At 36.9% G+C, this 15,987-nt stretch overlaps 1 protein-coding gene and 1 long non-coding RNA gene across 3 annotated transcripts in view; one reads left to right on the forward strand and one right to left on the reverse strand.

Moving 5' to 3' along the window:
• LOC126372804 (voltage-dependent calcium channel subunit alpha-2/delta-3) overlaps nucleotides 1–15,987 on the reverse strand; it is a 76,156-nt gene that overhangs the window by 55,839 nt on the left and 4,330 nt on the right. For both annotated transcript variants that reach the window (XM_050018715.1, XM_050018707.1), the window contains exon 2: nucleotides 5,762–5,843. In XM_050018715.1, coding sequence (XP_049874672.1) covers nucleotides 5,762–5,843 — 82 coding nt within the window. The remainder of the gene's footprint in view (nucleotides 1–5,761; nucleotides 5,844–15,987) is intronic.
• Nucleotides 14,734–15,567, forward strand: LOC126373040 (uncharacterized). Its single transcript, XR_007567278.1, has 2 exons — nucleotides 14,734–14,938; nucleotides 15,253–15,567. It is a non-coding gene; the product is annotated as an uncharacterized LOC126373040 (long non-coding RNA).

A 15,987-nucleotide genomic window follows, 5' to 3' on the forward strand; every position in this document is an offset into this window, starting at 1 on the left:
GAGACAGGTTTGAAGCAGGGAACAATGGCTCTACATCTACTCTGGCGTAGAGTCTGGAGCACTGAACACTGCACTGCACCCTATAATCCCCAACAACTGCATACAAAGTCCAGGACCAAGTTTCCACTTGGTTATTGCTATAAATTGCCACAAATTACCCGAGGTGTTGGTGGCAGGGCAATTACGTTGCAAGAAACGCGAGGAATGTTACAGGGAAATGTTTGTGTACGAAAATAAAAAATGTGAACAGCCATTATCCATTTTCCGTGTGAGAATTTCCTCCACAGTTAAGTCTATAAGCGGTAGGTAAATTATCGACTTTATACTGGCTGATTTAATAGATGACTTTGTACGGTATCATGAAACTTAATTATGCGTTTTTGTAGTTCTAATATTGAATATTTACCGTAGATATACTTAATAATAGATAATTTCGAATGATACCTAAATAGCCTAACGTTCTATTATTAATATTGTTTAGCTATTTTTAAGCTATTTTAGCTGAAAACGAGCGGTTAAATGCTACCGTCTGTGATTCCATATAATAATGGAGGTGTAAATCTTGATATCGCTCCCACGCCACTCGTGCAGACAGACAGCCTACTAGTAAATTACACACCACAGTTATATTACTCCCGGGAGATTTATCGTCCTCGTAATTATATTAAGGGACAACTTATTGTTTTAAAACGTTTGAATAGTTAGCGTGTAAGTGGAAAATGTATATCATTTATACTGTTGATGGATTTAAACGGTTTAGGATAAATGTTCTTTTGGAAAATACTATACTATATTTACTAAATGTACTATTCTGCGCGTGTGTGGTCTAGTATTAATCTCCTAGCATTATCCCGTTTTTCGCAGGGTCCGCTTACCTAACTTGAAGATTTGACAGATCCGGTTTTTTACAGAAGCGACTGCCTGTTTGACCTTCCAACGCGCGAAGGGAAAACCAGCCCAATACAGATTAGGACACATACCTCCGAAAATGCATGCTCGATGGCCTAGTATTAAACAGTGATAATCATCACCGACTCATGTTATTTGGTTGTAGAAATACCCCGATTTGTTCGCACAGTGTGTTTGGTTGTGAGCATGACGATAAAAACGCTTTGTCACTGGGTCGGATCGCCATTCCCGTTTCTTGTCGGCGGACAGGATTTTCCACTCCGACCGGCCACATTTGTGCGTGCCCGGCACAAGGGAACTCCATTTACCCACAAAAAATGTGTTTGGAAAAGGGTTGGCCAGGTCTGGCCGAGCACGCTCCTCACTACTTTCAGACCAGGCTGTCAATAGAAAACGACGCAGTTGACTACCAAAACGTGGACAGCATTTAAAAGAATTAAAAGTTACAATTTGTTTTTTTCTTATCTTTAAAACCATTAATTAGGTACCTAAATATGTAAATTGATGTACTTGTATCTAAATGATGTAATGTAATGTACATTTTAAAACTAAAGTATAATATTAATAGTCCGTATGGCGTGAAAAGAAACGTGTGTAATGTTAAGATGGAAGTGGCCTGTCTCGGGAACAGTCGTTTCAACTTTTCCCAATTCAAAATTACACAAGTTAACGAGTCACTCCCCTACTCAGGCTGAAAATTAATTGTAAGATGGTGTAAGTTACCCTACTAGAAGTGTCATTCTCATCTTAACAATTAAGAATTTCTCCGACACGCCGCCGAAGCAGAACTTTTCATACCTACTAGAGATTAATTAAAAATGTATTAGGAATTAAATTTAAGTTATCGCTGAGAGCGAACACAATCTAGGAAGAATCCTCGGACATTCTTTCATATTGTTGGATTCTCGACAGAATGCTGAGATTGAACGCTCGGAATATTCAATTCATTGCAAACTTATTTTTCTGCACTTTATAGAAGCGAGGATCTTCATGAAATATTCGTTGCCGTCATCGAGAGAATCTTGTTAGTGCAAGAGGAAATATTTGCAGAAAACTATCTCTTTATTATTAAAACAAAACGAAGAGAACTTTTTCTTTGTTTTTAATTATTTTTTGTTGTATCTGTTTCTTTGAACGGATTTATTTAAATGAATAAGTAGTAAAGTTATCATCAGAAGAAGCTGAATACGTCTTTTGAATGGATTTAGTATCTTATAGGTAGTTACGTAATGAAATACCTATACTTACAGAATTTCCTTATGAGCTAAGTAAGGAAGTTTTTCTACCAAGATAATCCATATAAACCTAAGTATTATCTATGAGATGTACGAGTATTGTATCGAGATCGTGTTAGCGTAGGTGTAGTGGGCGTGCGGTCGTCTCTAATATTGAATAAGTTCCGATGGGCAAGTTTCTCGCGAAACATTATATTACTTTCTGAGCGCTCCCCGCAGAATTTTGATTGTTTTATTATTGAGGTCGACTTTATAGGGGAATATTTACGTGAATTAGTTAGTAGTTCCGCAAAAGGTATTGTCAAAGAATACTATTGTGATTATTACACACATTGCATGTAGAATTGTTTGTATTTTAAAGTGGTTTGAAAACGTATTTGTGTTTGTACAACACGATCTGTTTAATAAGTTTGATTTGATAAGGTACTGTTAAACTTATCAGAGTATTGCTCGTTCATCCCTTGAAAGACAAATGCATAGTAAGAACATACTTACTCATACATTATTAACCTTAGTACAGTACCGAATAGAGCATAGTACCCCGCTAGCCACAAGTTGGTAGCGTGACTAGGGATCGACGATCCAACGGTGTTGGAAGTCGTATATATGCGTCACACTGTGTAAACTTTGATAGCGCGTTTCAGGACTGCATTATTGATTGGTGGCGCCATCTGTTGCATGTGGGCGGAACTAGCTGTTCAACCAGTTCGGTCCGCCACAGTGTCACTCCCATATATTTTATTCGGTTACTTAACTGTTGTTTTTCGTAAACGTTTAAGATTACATGTGCGCACCCAGAATCATTTGAAATTAGAATTACTTATGTGTGTGTGTTAGTGAGTAAGTGATTTAGAGTACGAGTAAATATGCATTTACTAGGTAGGAGTGTATAACTTTACTTGTTTACCCATCGCAAACCTATTTTATAAAAAGTCTTCTGAGAGATTACTTGAGTTTATGTAGGAACGTTACAAACGAACCCGAATTGCTAGCTTTTCCCGAAAATATAAAATGTATTATTATTGCGTATGGCAGACAAAAATAAAATATCCTGCTTGGATCATATAAAATGTATGAAGCCTCCTTTATATCGCTTATAATGATAAATAGTATGTAGTAGATATATGTACGTATATGTCTGTGGGCGTGTCTGGATACAGCCGTGTCACACTGAGTGACGTCTTGTCACTTGGTACGATATTAACTAATGGTAAAGTAATGGTGATAAGCTACACAGTTACTAGGTACATATACGACGTGTTGTGAAGATATGAAGGCCATAAAATATGATTAGGCAGAGAAAACGTCGGAATTTTGCTAAGTAAAGCGTTTCTTTTTAATACTATAGTAAATAAGGTAGAGGTAGTATATTATTGTATAAATAGTCAATGTGGTCCTGTGGTACACCAGCTCGGTTCTCCAACGGTGAACGCCGGTTCGAACCCGGTACTAGCCTTGCATTGACGGCGATACGGCTCACTACAAATCACGTTGGTCTAACAGAAAGCTCCGTGAAGTGTGGTACTTAGTTCATCTTACGATAGATTTACCTCTGTCTACTTCATTGAGATATTGTCGTGTGATTATGTTATGTATATGTATGCGTATAGTCATCATCATCATCATTGGCCTTATACGTCTGTTTCAGACGATTTATGACGTCATTGCCTCGAAGAAATGCACTTTCTTTCAGGGCTGTGCAAGCTAATCCTAGAGCGGCAAACTCTACCGCACACTCTGCAGGAGAAGTCTCCAACTGGTGGATTGTTGTTGGTTTGATGGCGTTTCATGCGTATAGTATATTGATACTTATTTGACATTTATTGAAATTGCGCACTTACTTTTATATGTGCAAATGTCAAATTGCAATATTGCTGAGGCCTTTTTAGACTTCCCGTCGGCATTACCCTACTTTAGTCTGGCCAAATAGTTTGGACATTTGTCTCACAGATTATCACCGTGACGCGTAACTTTGTCATCTCATCTCATATTGTATGAAACTTTCCCCGGTCACACATAATGAACGCGCGGACGCGGGATAATCAAATACTTCGTTTAGTATGAAATCGCGTAAATACATATATTTAAAATGACCAAGAGGATACGGCCTGTAAAGGGCGTTGTCGTGACGATTCGGCGCTGACGAAAGTTTTTTTATAAAAACAGGTTTTGCACTTTTTAAGGAGATATTATAAATTATAGTATGAAGTCATTGCTACTTTAAGAGTCACGCTCTTGTCGGCGTAGTATTCTCCATGCTAAAATAGGGAAGTGGTTTCGCAGTAAGTACTTTAGAACCCTGTCGTGATGTGATATTTGACATTTAATGAGACTTACGGTTCAATTTTTCAAAAAAGTTAATGTGACATGGTTTCAAAGTGTATACATATTAGTTCTCGTGACGCGAGTGGGATGACGCCAAGAGTAGTTCTCCTGTCCTCCGCTTCTGAATAATACTGACAGTTACTGCTGCCCTCTGTCAGGGTCCAGTTTACAGTCCATATGACTTATAGTATGAGTACTATTTAAAAATTGATTAATAAGTACCCATATTTTGGTCTAATACTTTGGACATTAAGAAAAAAATATTATATGTAAGTACGAAAAGCACTATTACAGTAGTACGTATTTATTCGCACTAATTAGTACAAAGTTTTCACAAACGTAATAACTACTATAAACCACTATAAATAGTCGTATCTGCATAAATTATTTCTCAAATATCCGACCCGCCGTCAACAGTCGCTTTACTGTGAAGAGTTTACTGCTCCACTCTACGTACGTCTTTTTATATCTAACGTTTAGCCTTTTAATTAGGCACGTAAAGATTTTACGAGCAAGGGTAGAATCCAGCTCATTAAAAATCCTTATAGTGTATTGCGTAGCCATAGACATTATAAAATGTTCCTACGGCTTTAAAAGGTAATTGTGTTACAGTGCTACGCCGTAGCATTTTGCTACGTACTTTGTAGCTAAATGTTTAATAGTGTACCTATACTCGTATTTGTCCGACTACTGAAGGGGGGTAATTTACTGAATAAAAGTTTGGTTAAAAAACTAATTTGCTGGCGAAAATAATAATTATTGGGATAGTATGAAACAGATAAAAAGCCTTTTTGATTTGTACAGAACAACCGATCGTTTCGCAAGTTTGCGTTATTGCCATTGATTCTGAGATTACCTCAGTCAGAAAATCTGTCTTTTAAACCATATACCTACAAAACGAAATTACATAGTTTTTATTTGAATATAAATTGTTTCAATATTTATTTCAAAAGATGAAAGACCTTCGATATATGCGAGACAATTTTTATTCTTATAATTTTATATTCAATTCCATGGCTTTGATACTGTTTCTTCCTTTCTTTTATTAATTCTTTTTCCTTGAAACGTTCCGCGTATAAAAGGCGGAGTGCACCCGTATCTGCGCCTACAGTGTGTGAAAAGCGTTGTGGGGCTAACAGAGGGCCAGCGGGCGTGAATGCGCGGTGAATGCATTTTTGTGCGGGCGCGTCCGACCGACGAGGCCGTTGCTCTCGTCTTCGCACTTCCAATGAGAACGCCACGCTTCCCGAACACAATACAAACACAACAATACATTTCACGAGTCTACTCACGTTTTGTATCTGGTTCATCTTCGTGAAGTGCCGCCCGAACTCCCATAAGTCCACGCCGAATTTCAACGCCCAGTTTTTGACTCTGAAACAGAATTACGTTTTTAAAAAATATCACGGTTTCAATCATTAGCCATCTAAATATAACACAAAAAGAACTTTTACAATCCAAACGACGAGGATTAATAATAAAATAAAAGTCAAAAGAGGATCAGGGGGAAGCGATACCACCCGCGACGCTCACAGCGAAATCTTTTTAAACATTCGTCATAATTCTGTCACGGGGAAGTAAATGTGATTGGGGGAAGCAGGTTAAGCATTTTTTCCAGTTCGCTAACCACATCGTATTTCATATAAATGCGTTCCCGGAGGTTATTTTATTTGTGACAAATATAAATGTATAGCGATCATGGTGATGGGATGAGAGCGATTTAATTAACGTTGTCAGGTAGGGGGCGCGCGCGTGGGGCTTCTTGCGATTGAAAATGTTTCCCCATTAATTATCAGTTTCTTCCGGAGCACGCTGATACTTTTTTCGGTCGAGATTTAAACCATTCTAATATTTCAAACAATTTCGACAAAGTAGCATTTACTTTGACGACTATTTCGCCTTACGCCTCAATTTCGTCGCACAATATATATGAGTGCGGGAAACATCGACCCAGAAGTGGTTTTCCAGTTTTGGTCGGTTGAATTTTTTTATCAACACTTTTTATCAATCGGACACGCCGGATGCGTTCATTTACATAAAATTGTAGTATCGGATACTGCTGCGCATCCTTGTACGATATTATGCTTTTTATTTCATTTAGTTGCGCGATATTTTTTTAAAACGGGGTTTAAATAGATTATTGTCACAGAATAGAAGAAAGAGTTTGGAAGTATGAGCAAATAGTTCATACTTCAACTTAGTAGTCCACTCGTCTGCAAACTTTACGACGCATGGAGTTCCGCGATAGTATATCAAAAGGTCGTCCTGTACATTATAACCTACAGGGCAAAAAATCCAATATCGACTCTCATGCAAAGAGATCCCCCCTTATCACAGGGAAGCTAAAAACCTTAGTATGATCGGCTATATATCAAAATATATTTTTGAATGCAGTTTCTTTCGAAAATTAAGATAAAATTCAAGCCTATCACATAAAATGTACATTCCGATAAAGTGACTTTGAAATTTGAGAAGCAGTAGAGCTATCGTAGTTATCTATTTGAAGGAGCTACTACTCCTTTAAATAGATAACTCTACTACTAAAAGACAGTGGGTTGAACCGGCGACAGCGGTTCTGAGATAAAAATCATGTTAAGGCCTTTCCAACCTCTTTCTTCTATTCCGTGATTATAGTAATGAGACTAGAAACGAAAAAAAAGTACTAAAACTATTTTCAATGTTTAACCTTATTCTAAAAGGAAGAGAACGCTATTCAAACTGTTCGTAGACAGATACACAACAGCGAAATTTTTTTTACACGAAATCAAAATATACGTAATTGATACTTTATGGCTATTTTTAGAGCGGGCTGGAATACACTGTCTGCAGTGTACTCATTTGCTCGGATGAAAATCAATGAACGGACCTTTGTAGAACTAAGCAGTAGGTACCAGCGTATTCATTTTTAGGTCATCGACTGAGAGCATCGGCTATTATGGATTTGTGTTTTAGATGCCAGTTAGTTCATTCCGTATTCTATACACACGGTATAGGCACTTTCGTAGTTTTACTTTACTTATGGAGAAAATGGAAATGGATATGAAGTATTTACATACATACATACATAAACTCACGCCTATTTCCCACCGGGGTAAGCAGAGACTATAGAATTCCATTTGCTTCGATCCTGACACACTATTCTTGGTTTCTCCACATTCCTCAATCGCTTCATTCACGCACGCCGGTTCAGAGGATATCGTAGTGAACCTTTTCTAAGGACATCTCTAATTTGGTCAATGTAAGTCCGTCTTGTACTAGCAGTAGTTTCGTCTGTCTACCTTTACCTGTATAAAACACCGGTCTATTTTTAGTAGGAACCGGTAAGATATTTCTTGCGATTTTACAAAAGAACAAAAGGTATGCTTCAGGTCGTTCTATTCGTTTCCACGCCTCGCGGCAGGTGCGGGCAAGTAGCCTTCCTGACGCAAACGAAGGAAAACAACGTTTCGGAGAGGGAAATCGCTTTTTAAAACTGTTATCATTAGATCGGGACCGATGGTTATTGTTCCACCGAAGGTTTACCTTGAGTTTTGATTCACAAATAAGAAAAGCGACAGCTTGTGAGCTCTGATTTGGGAGGTGAGGTAACTTGGAATCCGGTTTTAAACCAACGAAATGAAAATTATTTAACACTTTCAAGGACAGAACGTTTAATGACGCTCCGATTCCAAGGTGTCATGAACCATCAATGACCCATGGTCTCTGTCCGTGAAAGGGTTAAGTACTTAAAGCTAATTAAATCTGTGGAGGAAACAACTGTATTTTTTTGTGTTTTAACGAACATCTGTGTTGCCTGGTCATCATTATAATTTCCTGAATCATAATCTTAATTTTATATACGCAGTACACAGTAATAACAAAAAATATCAATACCCTTATTCATTCCAAAAAAATTATTTACAAAAGAACGCTACGCGTACCCTTTTCGTCCGTATTCGTACTCACAATGAATCATATACGTCGAAAGATCAAGAAATGAGTTATTATTCTCCTTTGAAAATACCTCAATAGAAATTTTATTCCTTGCAATAAAATTAAACACCCCGGTATGAATTACATTAGTTTTTAAAGAGCTTCGGATTGGCACAAAGTCAGAGACTTACCCGGGGATCCGCTTAAAATATCTTGTTACTGTAATCGGTTTAACCCTAAAACGACGCATAGGGTTTCACTGGGCGGAGAGATTGGGGTACGTTTCACCTGAATTTCTGTCGCCTTTCTTCGTGTGACAAATTCGTGTCTTATTAATTTGCGCCACGGTTAGGGGGAGAAATAAACATTATTTTGTGTTGCATTTAAAAGCCTTTTGACATTAATTAAATGGAGAAGACATGAGAAAAGTTTCTGCCTAGTAGCAGGCCATATAGTCATAGAATCACGCCTGTGATGACATAACCTATCATGGCTGACACAACCATAAATCACCGCAATATGTAATCATAAACTCTAGTAACAAGTTACCAGTACATCGCTCTAAAAGCAGTAATTAGGTTAAAACTGTATCAATTATGTAATAAAATCTACTGTAATGTATTTGTAATGCTGTTTAGTAAATTAACTTAAAATATTACACACATTAAAAGTCAACGTGGAATTGACTGATGATAGTGTAATTGTAGTTTAAAAGGTATTTTCTCATTACAATATATAATCGATATTTTTTTAATGATAAAAGATTCACGTCCTCCTCAAAAGTCTTAAAATTTTTTCGCGTTTCGGGTCTCACTCGGAAATTAGATCTGAATCCCTAAAATCACCCCTAAAGGGGATGAAAAGGAGATGGAAAAAACATGCCGCGCGCGATAACCGAAGTCCACGCGGACAAAATCGCGGACGGAAAGTTACATACGAGTATTATACTACGCTGCCATTTGGTGTACGGGTTAGTCTATCTATATAACCTGATATTTGTCTGAGAGTTTATCGGATAAGTCGAAATGTAAGTAAAGAAGATAAGACGTCACATTAACGAAAGAAGGATTACGCTCGCTTTGATCCGTTCATTATTCGAATTACAGTTGAATTCGCGTTTATCTAGACCGCATTTGAATGTCGGGCATCAAACAAACGGAGCGGTGCTGAGCGGTGTTAAAGTTAGTTCATTAAACATAGAAACCGATGATATCTCGGTTGCAGTCGATAACGGTTGTTTTATTAATCAGGCTGGAGGAGCAGACGGGTGTCAGACGCGCTTGCCCTTACGTAAGCCAGCCTCCGTAGTACGCTGTGGGGGCACTTCACCCCCCTCGGACTCCCCCGTTTCCCCACCTCCCCCTCCCCGCTAGATCAATACGAAGCCGGCGCCTTTGACATGTGCCCCGCGTGCCTCTCCGCAAATATTTACGTTGTGGAAACAGATCATAACTAGAGGTAGTTGCTGGTGGGAAGAATTAATTGGCACAGGTTTTTTAATGGCTCAATTAATTTGAGCGGTTGCCTTTTTGAGCGGGTTTGGGATCGATGAAGAGGCTATGACTCAACTTATCCCATATTGAATAAAATGTCTCGTATTTATGTACTGCGTAGCGACTTCAATTGTTCTACGTTCTTCTAATGGACATACAAGATATTTTCTAGAGAAAAATGTTTTCATATTTTATTAGCTAATCTGTCAATTAGCTACAAAGACCACATAAAAGATTAAATTTAAAAAGTGGCAGTTACGAGAGAACTCCTCATTTACTTGTCCGTACAACTTCATTTTCTTTTCTTCGCCGCAAAGTTTGTCTGGTGGCGTTAATTGGGGGTCCGTTCCGAACCGGCTAGGTCCGTACTCGGATCCGGACGTGGACTCTGTCGGAAACCTAATTTACTCGGTTTGATGATACTTTCTTACCGCTGTATCTATAATTTAGTAAGTATAGTTCATTAACTACAGACGTATTTATTGTTCGTGATGTTTATTTACAAGTACTGTTTCTGTTTCTGTGAATTTTCTCTGTTAGTTGATATTGAGTAAAATCTTAATAATATTATTAGAATAGTTTTTTTTGCTAGAAAACAGTACAATAACATGTTGTTGCAATGATCTCACCAGTGTTTCAAAATCAATTTGTCGCTAATTTAAAAGAATAAAGTAAATAGGTACCTACTATACTCTGAACCGGTCTGCGTGTATGAAATGATTGATGAATGTGGAGGACGCAAGAGAAGTGTGTCAGGATCGTAGCAATTCCATAAACTCTGCTTACCCCGGTGGGAAATAGGCGTGAATTTATGTATGTAAATAAGTACTTATTTCAACCAAATGTATTTTTAGAGCAGCTATAAGAAAGTTTATAAAAATCGTTGCCCAAGTTGTATATTCATGTGTTATGTTTATGTCTGATTGTTAAAATTAATGTCTGTGCAATAAAGTGTATTTAATTTTATTAAGCAATACAATATAATGCACATGCTATATGTTATTAAGTATAAATAAAAGAATCAAGTAGCTTTAATGTTTTTCGTTAGTTTTATTTATCTAGTTTACAAAGATTTATTTTGATTTACTATTAGTCCATCTAATACTGAAAACAGAACAAAATGCTTCCGCATCGTATGTGCAGTCAGATTTTTCTGTTAATATTATAATCAATTAAAATTAATTCATTTGAAAACTTCCGTTGCCATCCAGTGGCACTACCCACCGAAAACTGCTGATGATTTTTTAAATTATCAAAACTAAAATATATCTGTGCTGTTATAGTGTTTAATCATCATCATCATTATCAGCCGTAGCCGTTAATAATTCCTATAACACTGGAAATTCGCACAGCGTGTACTACGCGGATGAATTTCGGTCTACTTTCAGCTTTAATCCTCTACAAACAGGCTGTGAAATCTTTGTAGCCTCCAAGAAAATATTACGAACGTCTGCTACGGTTGCTACACGCTACGAGGTACGTTCGTAACATGTTGCTACGAACCAGAATAATAGAGAATGAGACACTGCTAATATTCATGAACAAGACTAAACATGTAATTCACATTAAAATATCTTATGATTATCAACATAACGTGCCATTTTTGGAAATTAACGCCCTAAAGGGTTAATTAAGGGAATTCAAGCTTGTATACATATAATTATATCTGAAAAGCATTCCCAAACATTGATCATAATTATATTGGTAGATAGGGACACGCAGTGATTACATGGGAGTGTGACTAAAAAACCTAACAGTTGAAACCCACGAGGCTCAAGTTACGGAAGCTCGCACGTGGCCCGCAGCGAGCGGAATGAGGTTTATTCGCTAATTATTAATTGAATTAATTACGTACCGATTGTATTTCAATTACTGCCGGAAAGCAACGTACAATTAGCTGGCCGCTCCCTCAATGCGCGTGTCGGGGAAAGCGACATAATTTCGACTATGTATTATTAACAATTTCTGAAACTTCGTAAAGGTTATATAATTTGCAATACAATACAATACAAATACACTTTATTGCACCAAAATAAAAATAAATAATTACAAAAAGTCTCTTAAATAAGAACAATATAATAAAATATATAATAATATAGTAAAATATAATAATATACAATAATAATAGTTAGCTAGTTATATATATAATAATATAGTATAATTTAATTATTATTCATTTATTATCAATTTTGAAAATTAATTATAAATTGGTTATTTAATTAATTAGGATTTGCACGGTTAATAGCTATAGGTCCGCCGTTACGTGGGACTTAAACATAGCGAGGTGTGGGTGTAAATACTTTACTCTGCCAACCCCTTCGAGGAAACAGGTGCGATGATATGTTATGTTATGTAATATTTAAATGGATACAGTTTATAATAATAGGGCGATCCACCGCGTCGTCCATATTGGTCGATCATAATAAGGCAATATTTGCATGATCGCTCCGCGTCGTGTGAGAATGGCCTAAGCTAGACAACTTTTGACATGGTAGGGAATAACCTGCCGTTATTATCTTCAATCTTAACATCTTTCGCAGCATTGCCATAGGAGTAAATTAATTTGCAAAGTGTAATTGAAATTTAATTATGATAGTATACTATTTCTGTTTGATAGAAAAATAAATACGAAAGTACTTACTGGTGTTTTTAAACAAGCAATCTCCCTAGCTTTATCCTGTTTCTCACAGGGCCCGCTTACCTAACCTAACCTAACCTGAAGATTTGACAGGTCCGGCTATTTACAGAAGCGACTGCCTTATAGTATCTAAGTATTTAATAAGTTAATAATTATAAGTTTACTTTATGAAAAAGCCAATTCGTATCAGATATGACTTTGTTTAGATTTATACGAAAAGAAAGTTACAATATCCTTAGAAAATTTTCCTTTTTGAACTACCTACAGCAGTGATCTTTGAACTTTGGTACCTACTAGGTACTTAGTTAAATAATCAAACCTAGTACATGAGACAGGTACGTTTTTACACGATATATTTAGTAACTCCAGTGTCTAATTTTTTTTATTTCGTATTGATGTTTATTAAATAGATATGGTACAACACTAGTTTATTTTCTGAGGGGAGCTTACGACATTATTTACATAATATACATCACAATATAAGTAAAGGTCAATACATAAAAAGTAAGTGATAAAAACAATATTATGTAGGTACTAGGTAGGTAAAGGTCGTTGGCTGCTGTACAACATGCGTAGGAAGGATGACCGTTACACCCACACTCGGTTTATTTCGAGAAGAAATTCCTCTATAAGTACAGTTGTTATGATTCCTCGGAATATTTCCTGAACTTTTTAAATAATCGGGATCGTGAAAATTTCAAATTATGATAATGTACTTAATGAACAAAAATTTTGCTTTTTTCCCATAACAAATTCAGCGGCTTTTTTGCATTTTTTACTCACTCACTTAAATTTAGATTATTGAATAAAATTTTGTTTATACGATTAAATCATTTTCCGCTCGTTACTCTCGTAAAATTTCAAAAATGGCACGAAATTTTTTTTTTTTATGTGCTTCATCATCATCATCAGCCTATTAACGTCCCCAATGCTGGGGTACGGGCCGTCCCTATGGATGGATAGGGAGATCGGGCCTTAAACCACCACGCGGGCCCAGTGCGGATTGGTGGTTATTAACGACTGCTAATGCAGCCGGGACCGACGGCTTAACGTGCCTTCCGAAGCACGGAGGAGCTCGAGATGGAAACTTTTTTTTGTGGTCACCCATCCTATGATCGGCCTTTGCGAAAGTTGCTTAACTTCAACAATCGCAGACCGAGCGCGTTTAGCGCTGCGCCACCGAGCTCCTCATGTACTCCTTATGTACTTACATTCTCTTAAAATAGACCTACTTACCTATATTTTGTCAGACCAATATTTACATTTCTTTTAATTAAGTCGTTAAAGCAATATGTTTCCGTGTTCGCCTACACAAACAGTACGATAGAATACGACGTACGATACGACACAACACAAGGCCACAACACTATATGCTCCGGGTTGTACCTACCCCAAGCGAGGTACGGAAAAAACGATTGAAAAAAGGTGTTAATACACGTTCTGTGTTGTGTTGTGTTAAGCAGTTGTTTCATTATTGATTGTTGACTTCATTTATTTACTTCTCTGGTGATTAAAAAGCGAACACTTTTAATATAAAAATACTTAGCAAATATCAATAAATATTATTTCCTGTAATATTGTTTTCTTAGTCAAACTGAACTCGAAATTCTAAAGAGTTTTAACTATTAAGAGTTTAAATTATTTATTGGGTTATAGTTTAATATCCTCGTATCAAATAGGTATGTATATTGTTGTAAAAATGTTATAAGTAAGTATAAATAGTTATATAAGTAAATGAGAATTTATTAGCTAATTAGCTTCAATAATGCTTTTGACAATAATATAACGTAACAGAGATTTATCTAGTGTTCTTTGTGTTGGTTAAGGAAAAGGGTACGTTTATCCGTACTTAATAGAATTCCATGAAAATCTATTTACAAGGGTATCTTTGAACGAAATTACGAGTAGGTATATAGAATTTTAGTTACTATGCTACGGTTATATAAGGAATAGATTAGCTAATGTTGCAGAACGACAATAAGTTTCGAGCACCACATCGTCAAGCGAATTGAACATCCATTTATCACGGATTGATCCATCGCAACTTGGACTGTCGCTCAACTTTTTCGTTTAGCAAATCGCAGGCGAGTTGGTGACGCGCCATTACTGAAATTCATCTTCTCAGCGGAAGAGTGGAGGGGGCGGGGTTGACGCGGGGGGGTGTAATTGCCTGTCAATAAGCTCCTTAGTGAGCCGCGGCCTAAGGTGAAACTTGCGTAGGGGAAGGGGGCCTAAAGCGAGCACCCAGCCTAAAGCGAGCACCGATCGTAAAACTTACCTATAGAAACTTACCGCGGCCCGCGTCCCAGTGGCGTTACCCCCCACCCCGCGCCAGTGCGCGGCAGTCGTGATTTCACAGTGACGTGAATAACACAGGTTGTTCGCGCCAAAAACGATTTTCGACATTTTTATGCAAATAAACGAAGGTATGTAAATTGTGTTTTGTTTAATAATTAGTGAGGAACGTTATTATTAAGATGTGCATAGTATTTTGTGTCTATCTCACTCTGGCTTAACCATATTTGCATGAACATATTATGATAAATTTTAGGTTATGGTTTATTAGAATACGAGATTGACGCTAAAGGCAAAGCGAGCAGGGCAAAGCGAGCATGCCCGCTATGCCCGCCTGTAGTCATATTAATATTGAATGAAAAGTAACCTAAAAATTATTAAATTACTTACTTACCTATTTTTTTTGTTGTTGTGTTTTAAAAGCATGTGTTTTGCGTCTTTTTAGATGGTGAATAAATATAAACGCAAAACACAGCAATGTTCTTAGACTGAAAGCACAATGAAGAAAGCAATACAGGAGGTGGTAGAAATGAAAAAGGCTTTAAAAACTACAGCTACAAAGTATGGTATCCCGCGAGCTACTTTACAGCGACACCTGAAAACAGGTTCTACCAAGAAAAAGTTAGGAAGGTTTACCAGTCTTCAGCTCAGAACAAGAGCTTGAATTGTTAAATTACGTATTTGAAATGGACAGTGTGTTTTATGGTTTATCGAAAGAAGAATTTCTTTTTCACTTAATAAAGTGCACATATGAATCCCTCTTTTGTGTTTTTATAAAGTTATTCCTTAGTGCTTCATGATATAATAAAAAAATGATGTATGCTCACTTTACCCACTGGGTGCCCGTTTTGCCCATAAGCCCGTGCCCACTTTAGGCCACCCCTCGGGCAAAGCGGGCATTTGTAAGGGTTTCACATTTGGTTTCCTGTTTTAGTATTTTCAAAGCATACAAAAAAATTTAATATAAACTATCAAACTACAATAAATTTACCATCTGTTAGCAATAACAGTTGCTTAAAAGTATCATTTTGTTACCATTTTGCTCTTATTTTATCTTACGGTGCCCGCTTTAGGCCCCCTTCCCCTACATGCATGAAATATCTTTTTAAAATTTACACGTGTGTCGAAAGCGTTAAAGGCTTTTATAAACTTGTAAGGTCTTACGTACTTACGTTGGTAT

The sequence above is a fragment of the Pectinophora gossypiella genome, chromosome 2, assembly GCF_024362695.1.
Source record: "Pectinophora gossypiella chromosome 2, ilPecGoss1.1, whole genome shotgun sequence".
In the NCBI taxonomy this organism is placed as follows: Eukaryota; Metazoa; Arthropoda; class Insecta; order Lepidoptera; family Gelechiidae; genus Pectinophora; species Pectinophora gossypiella.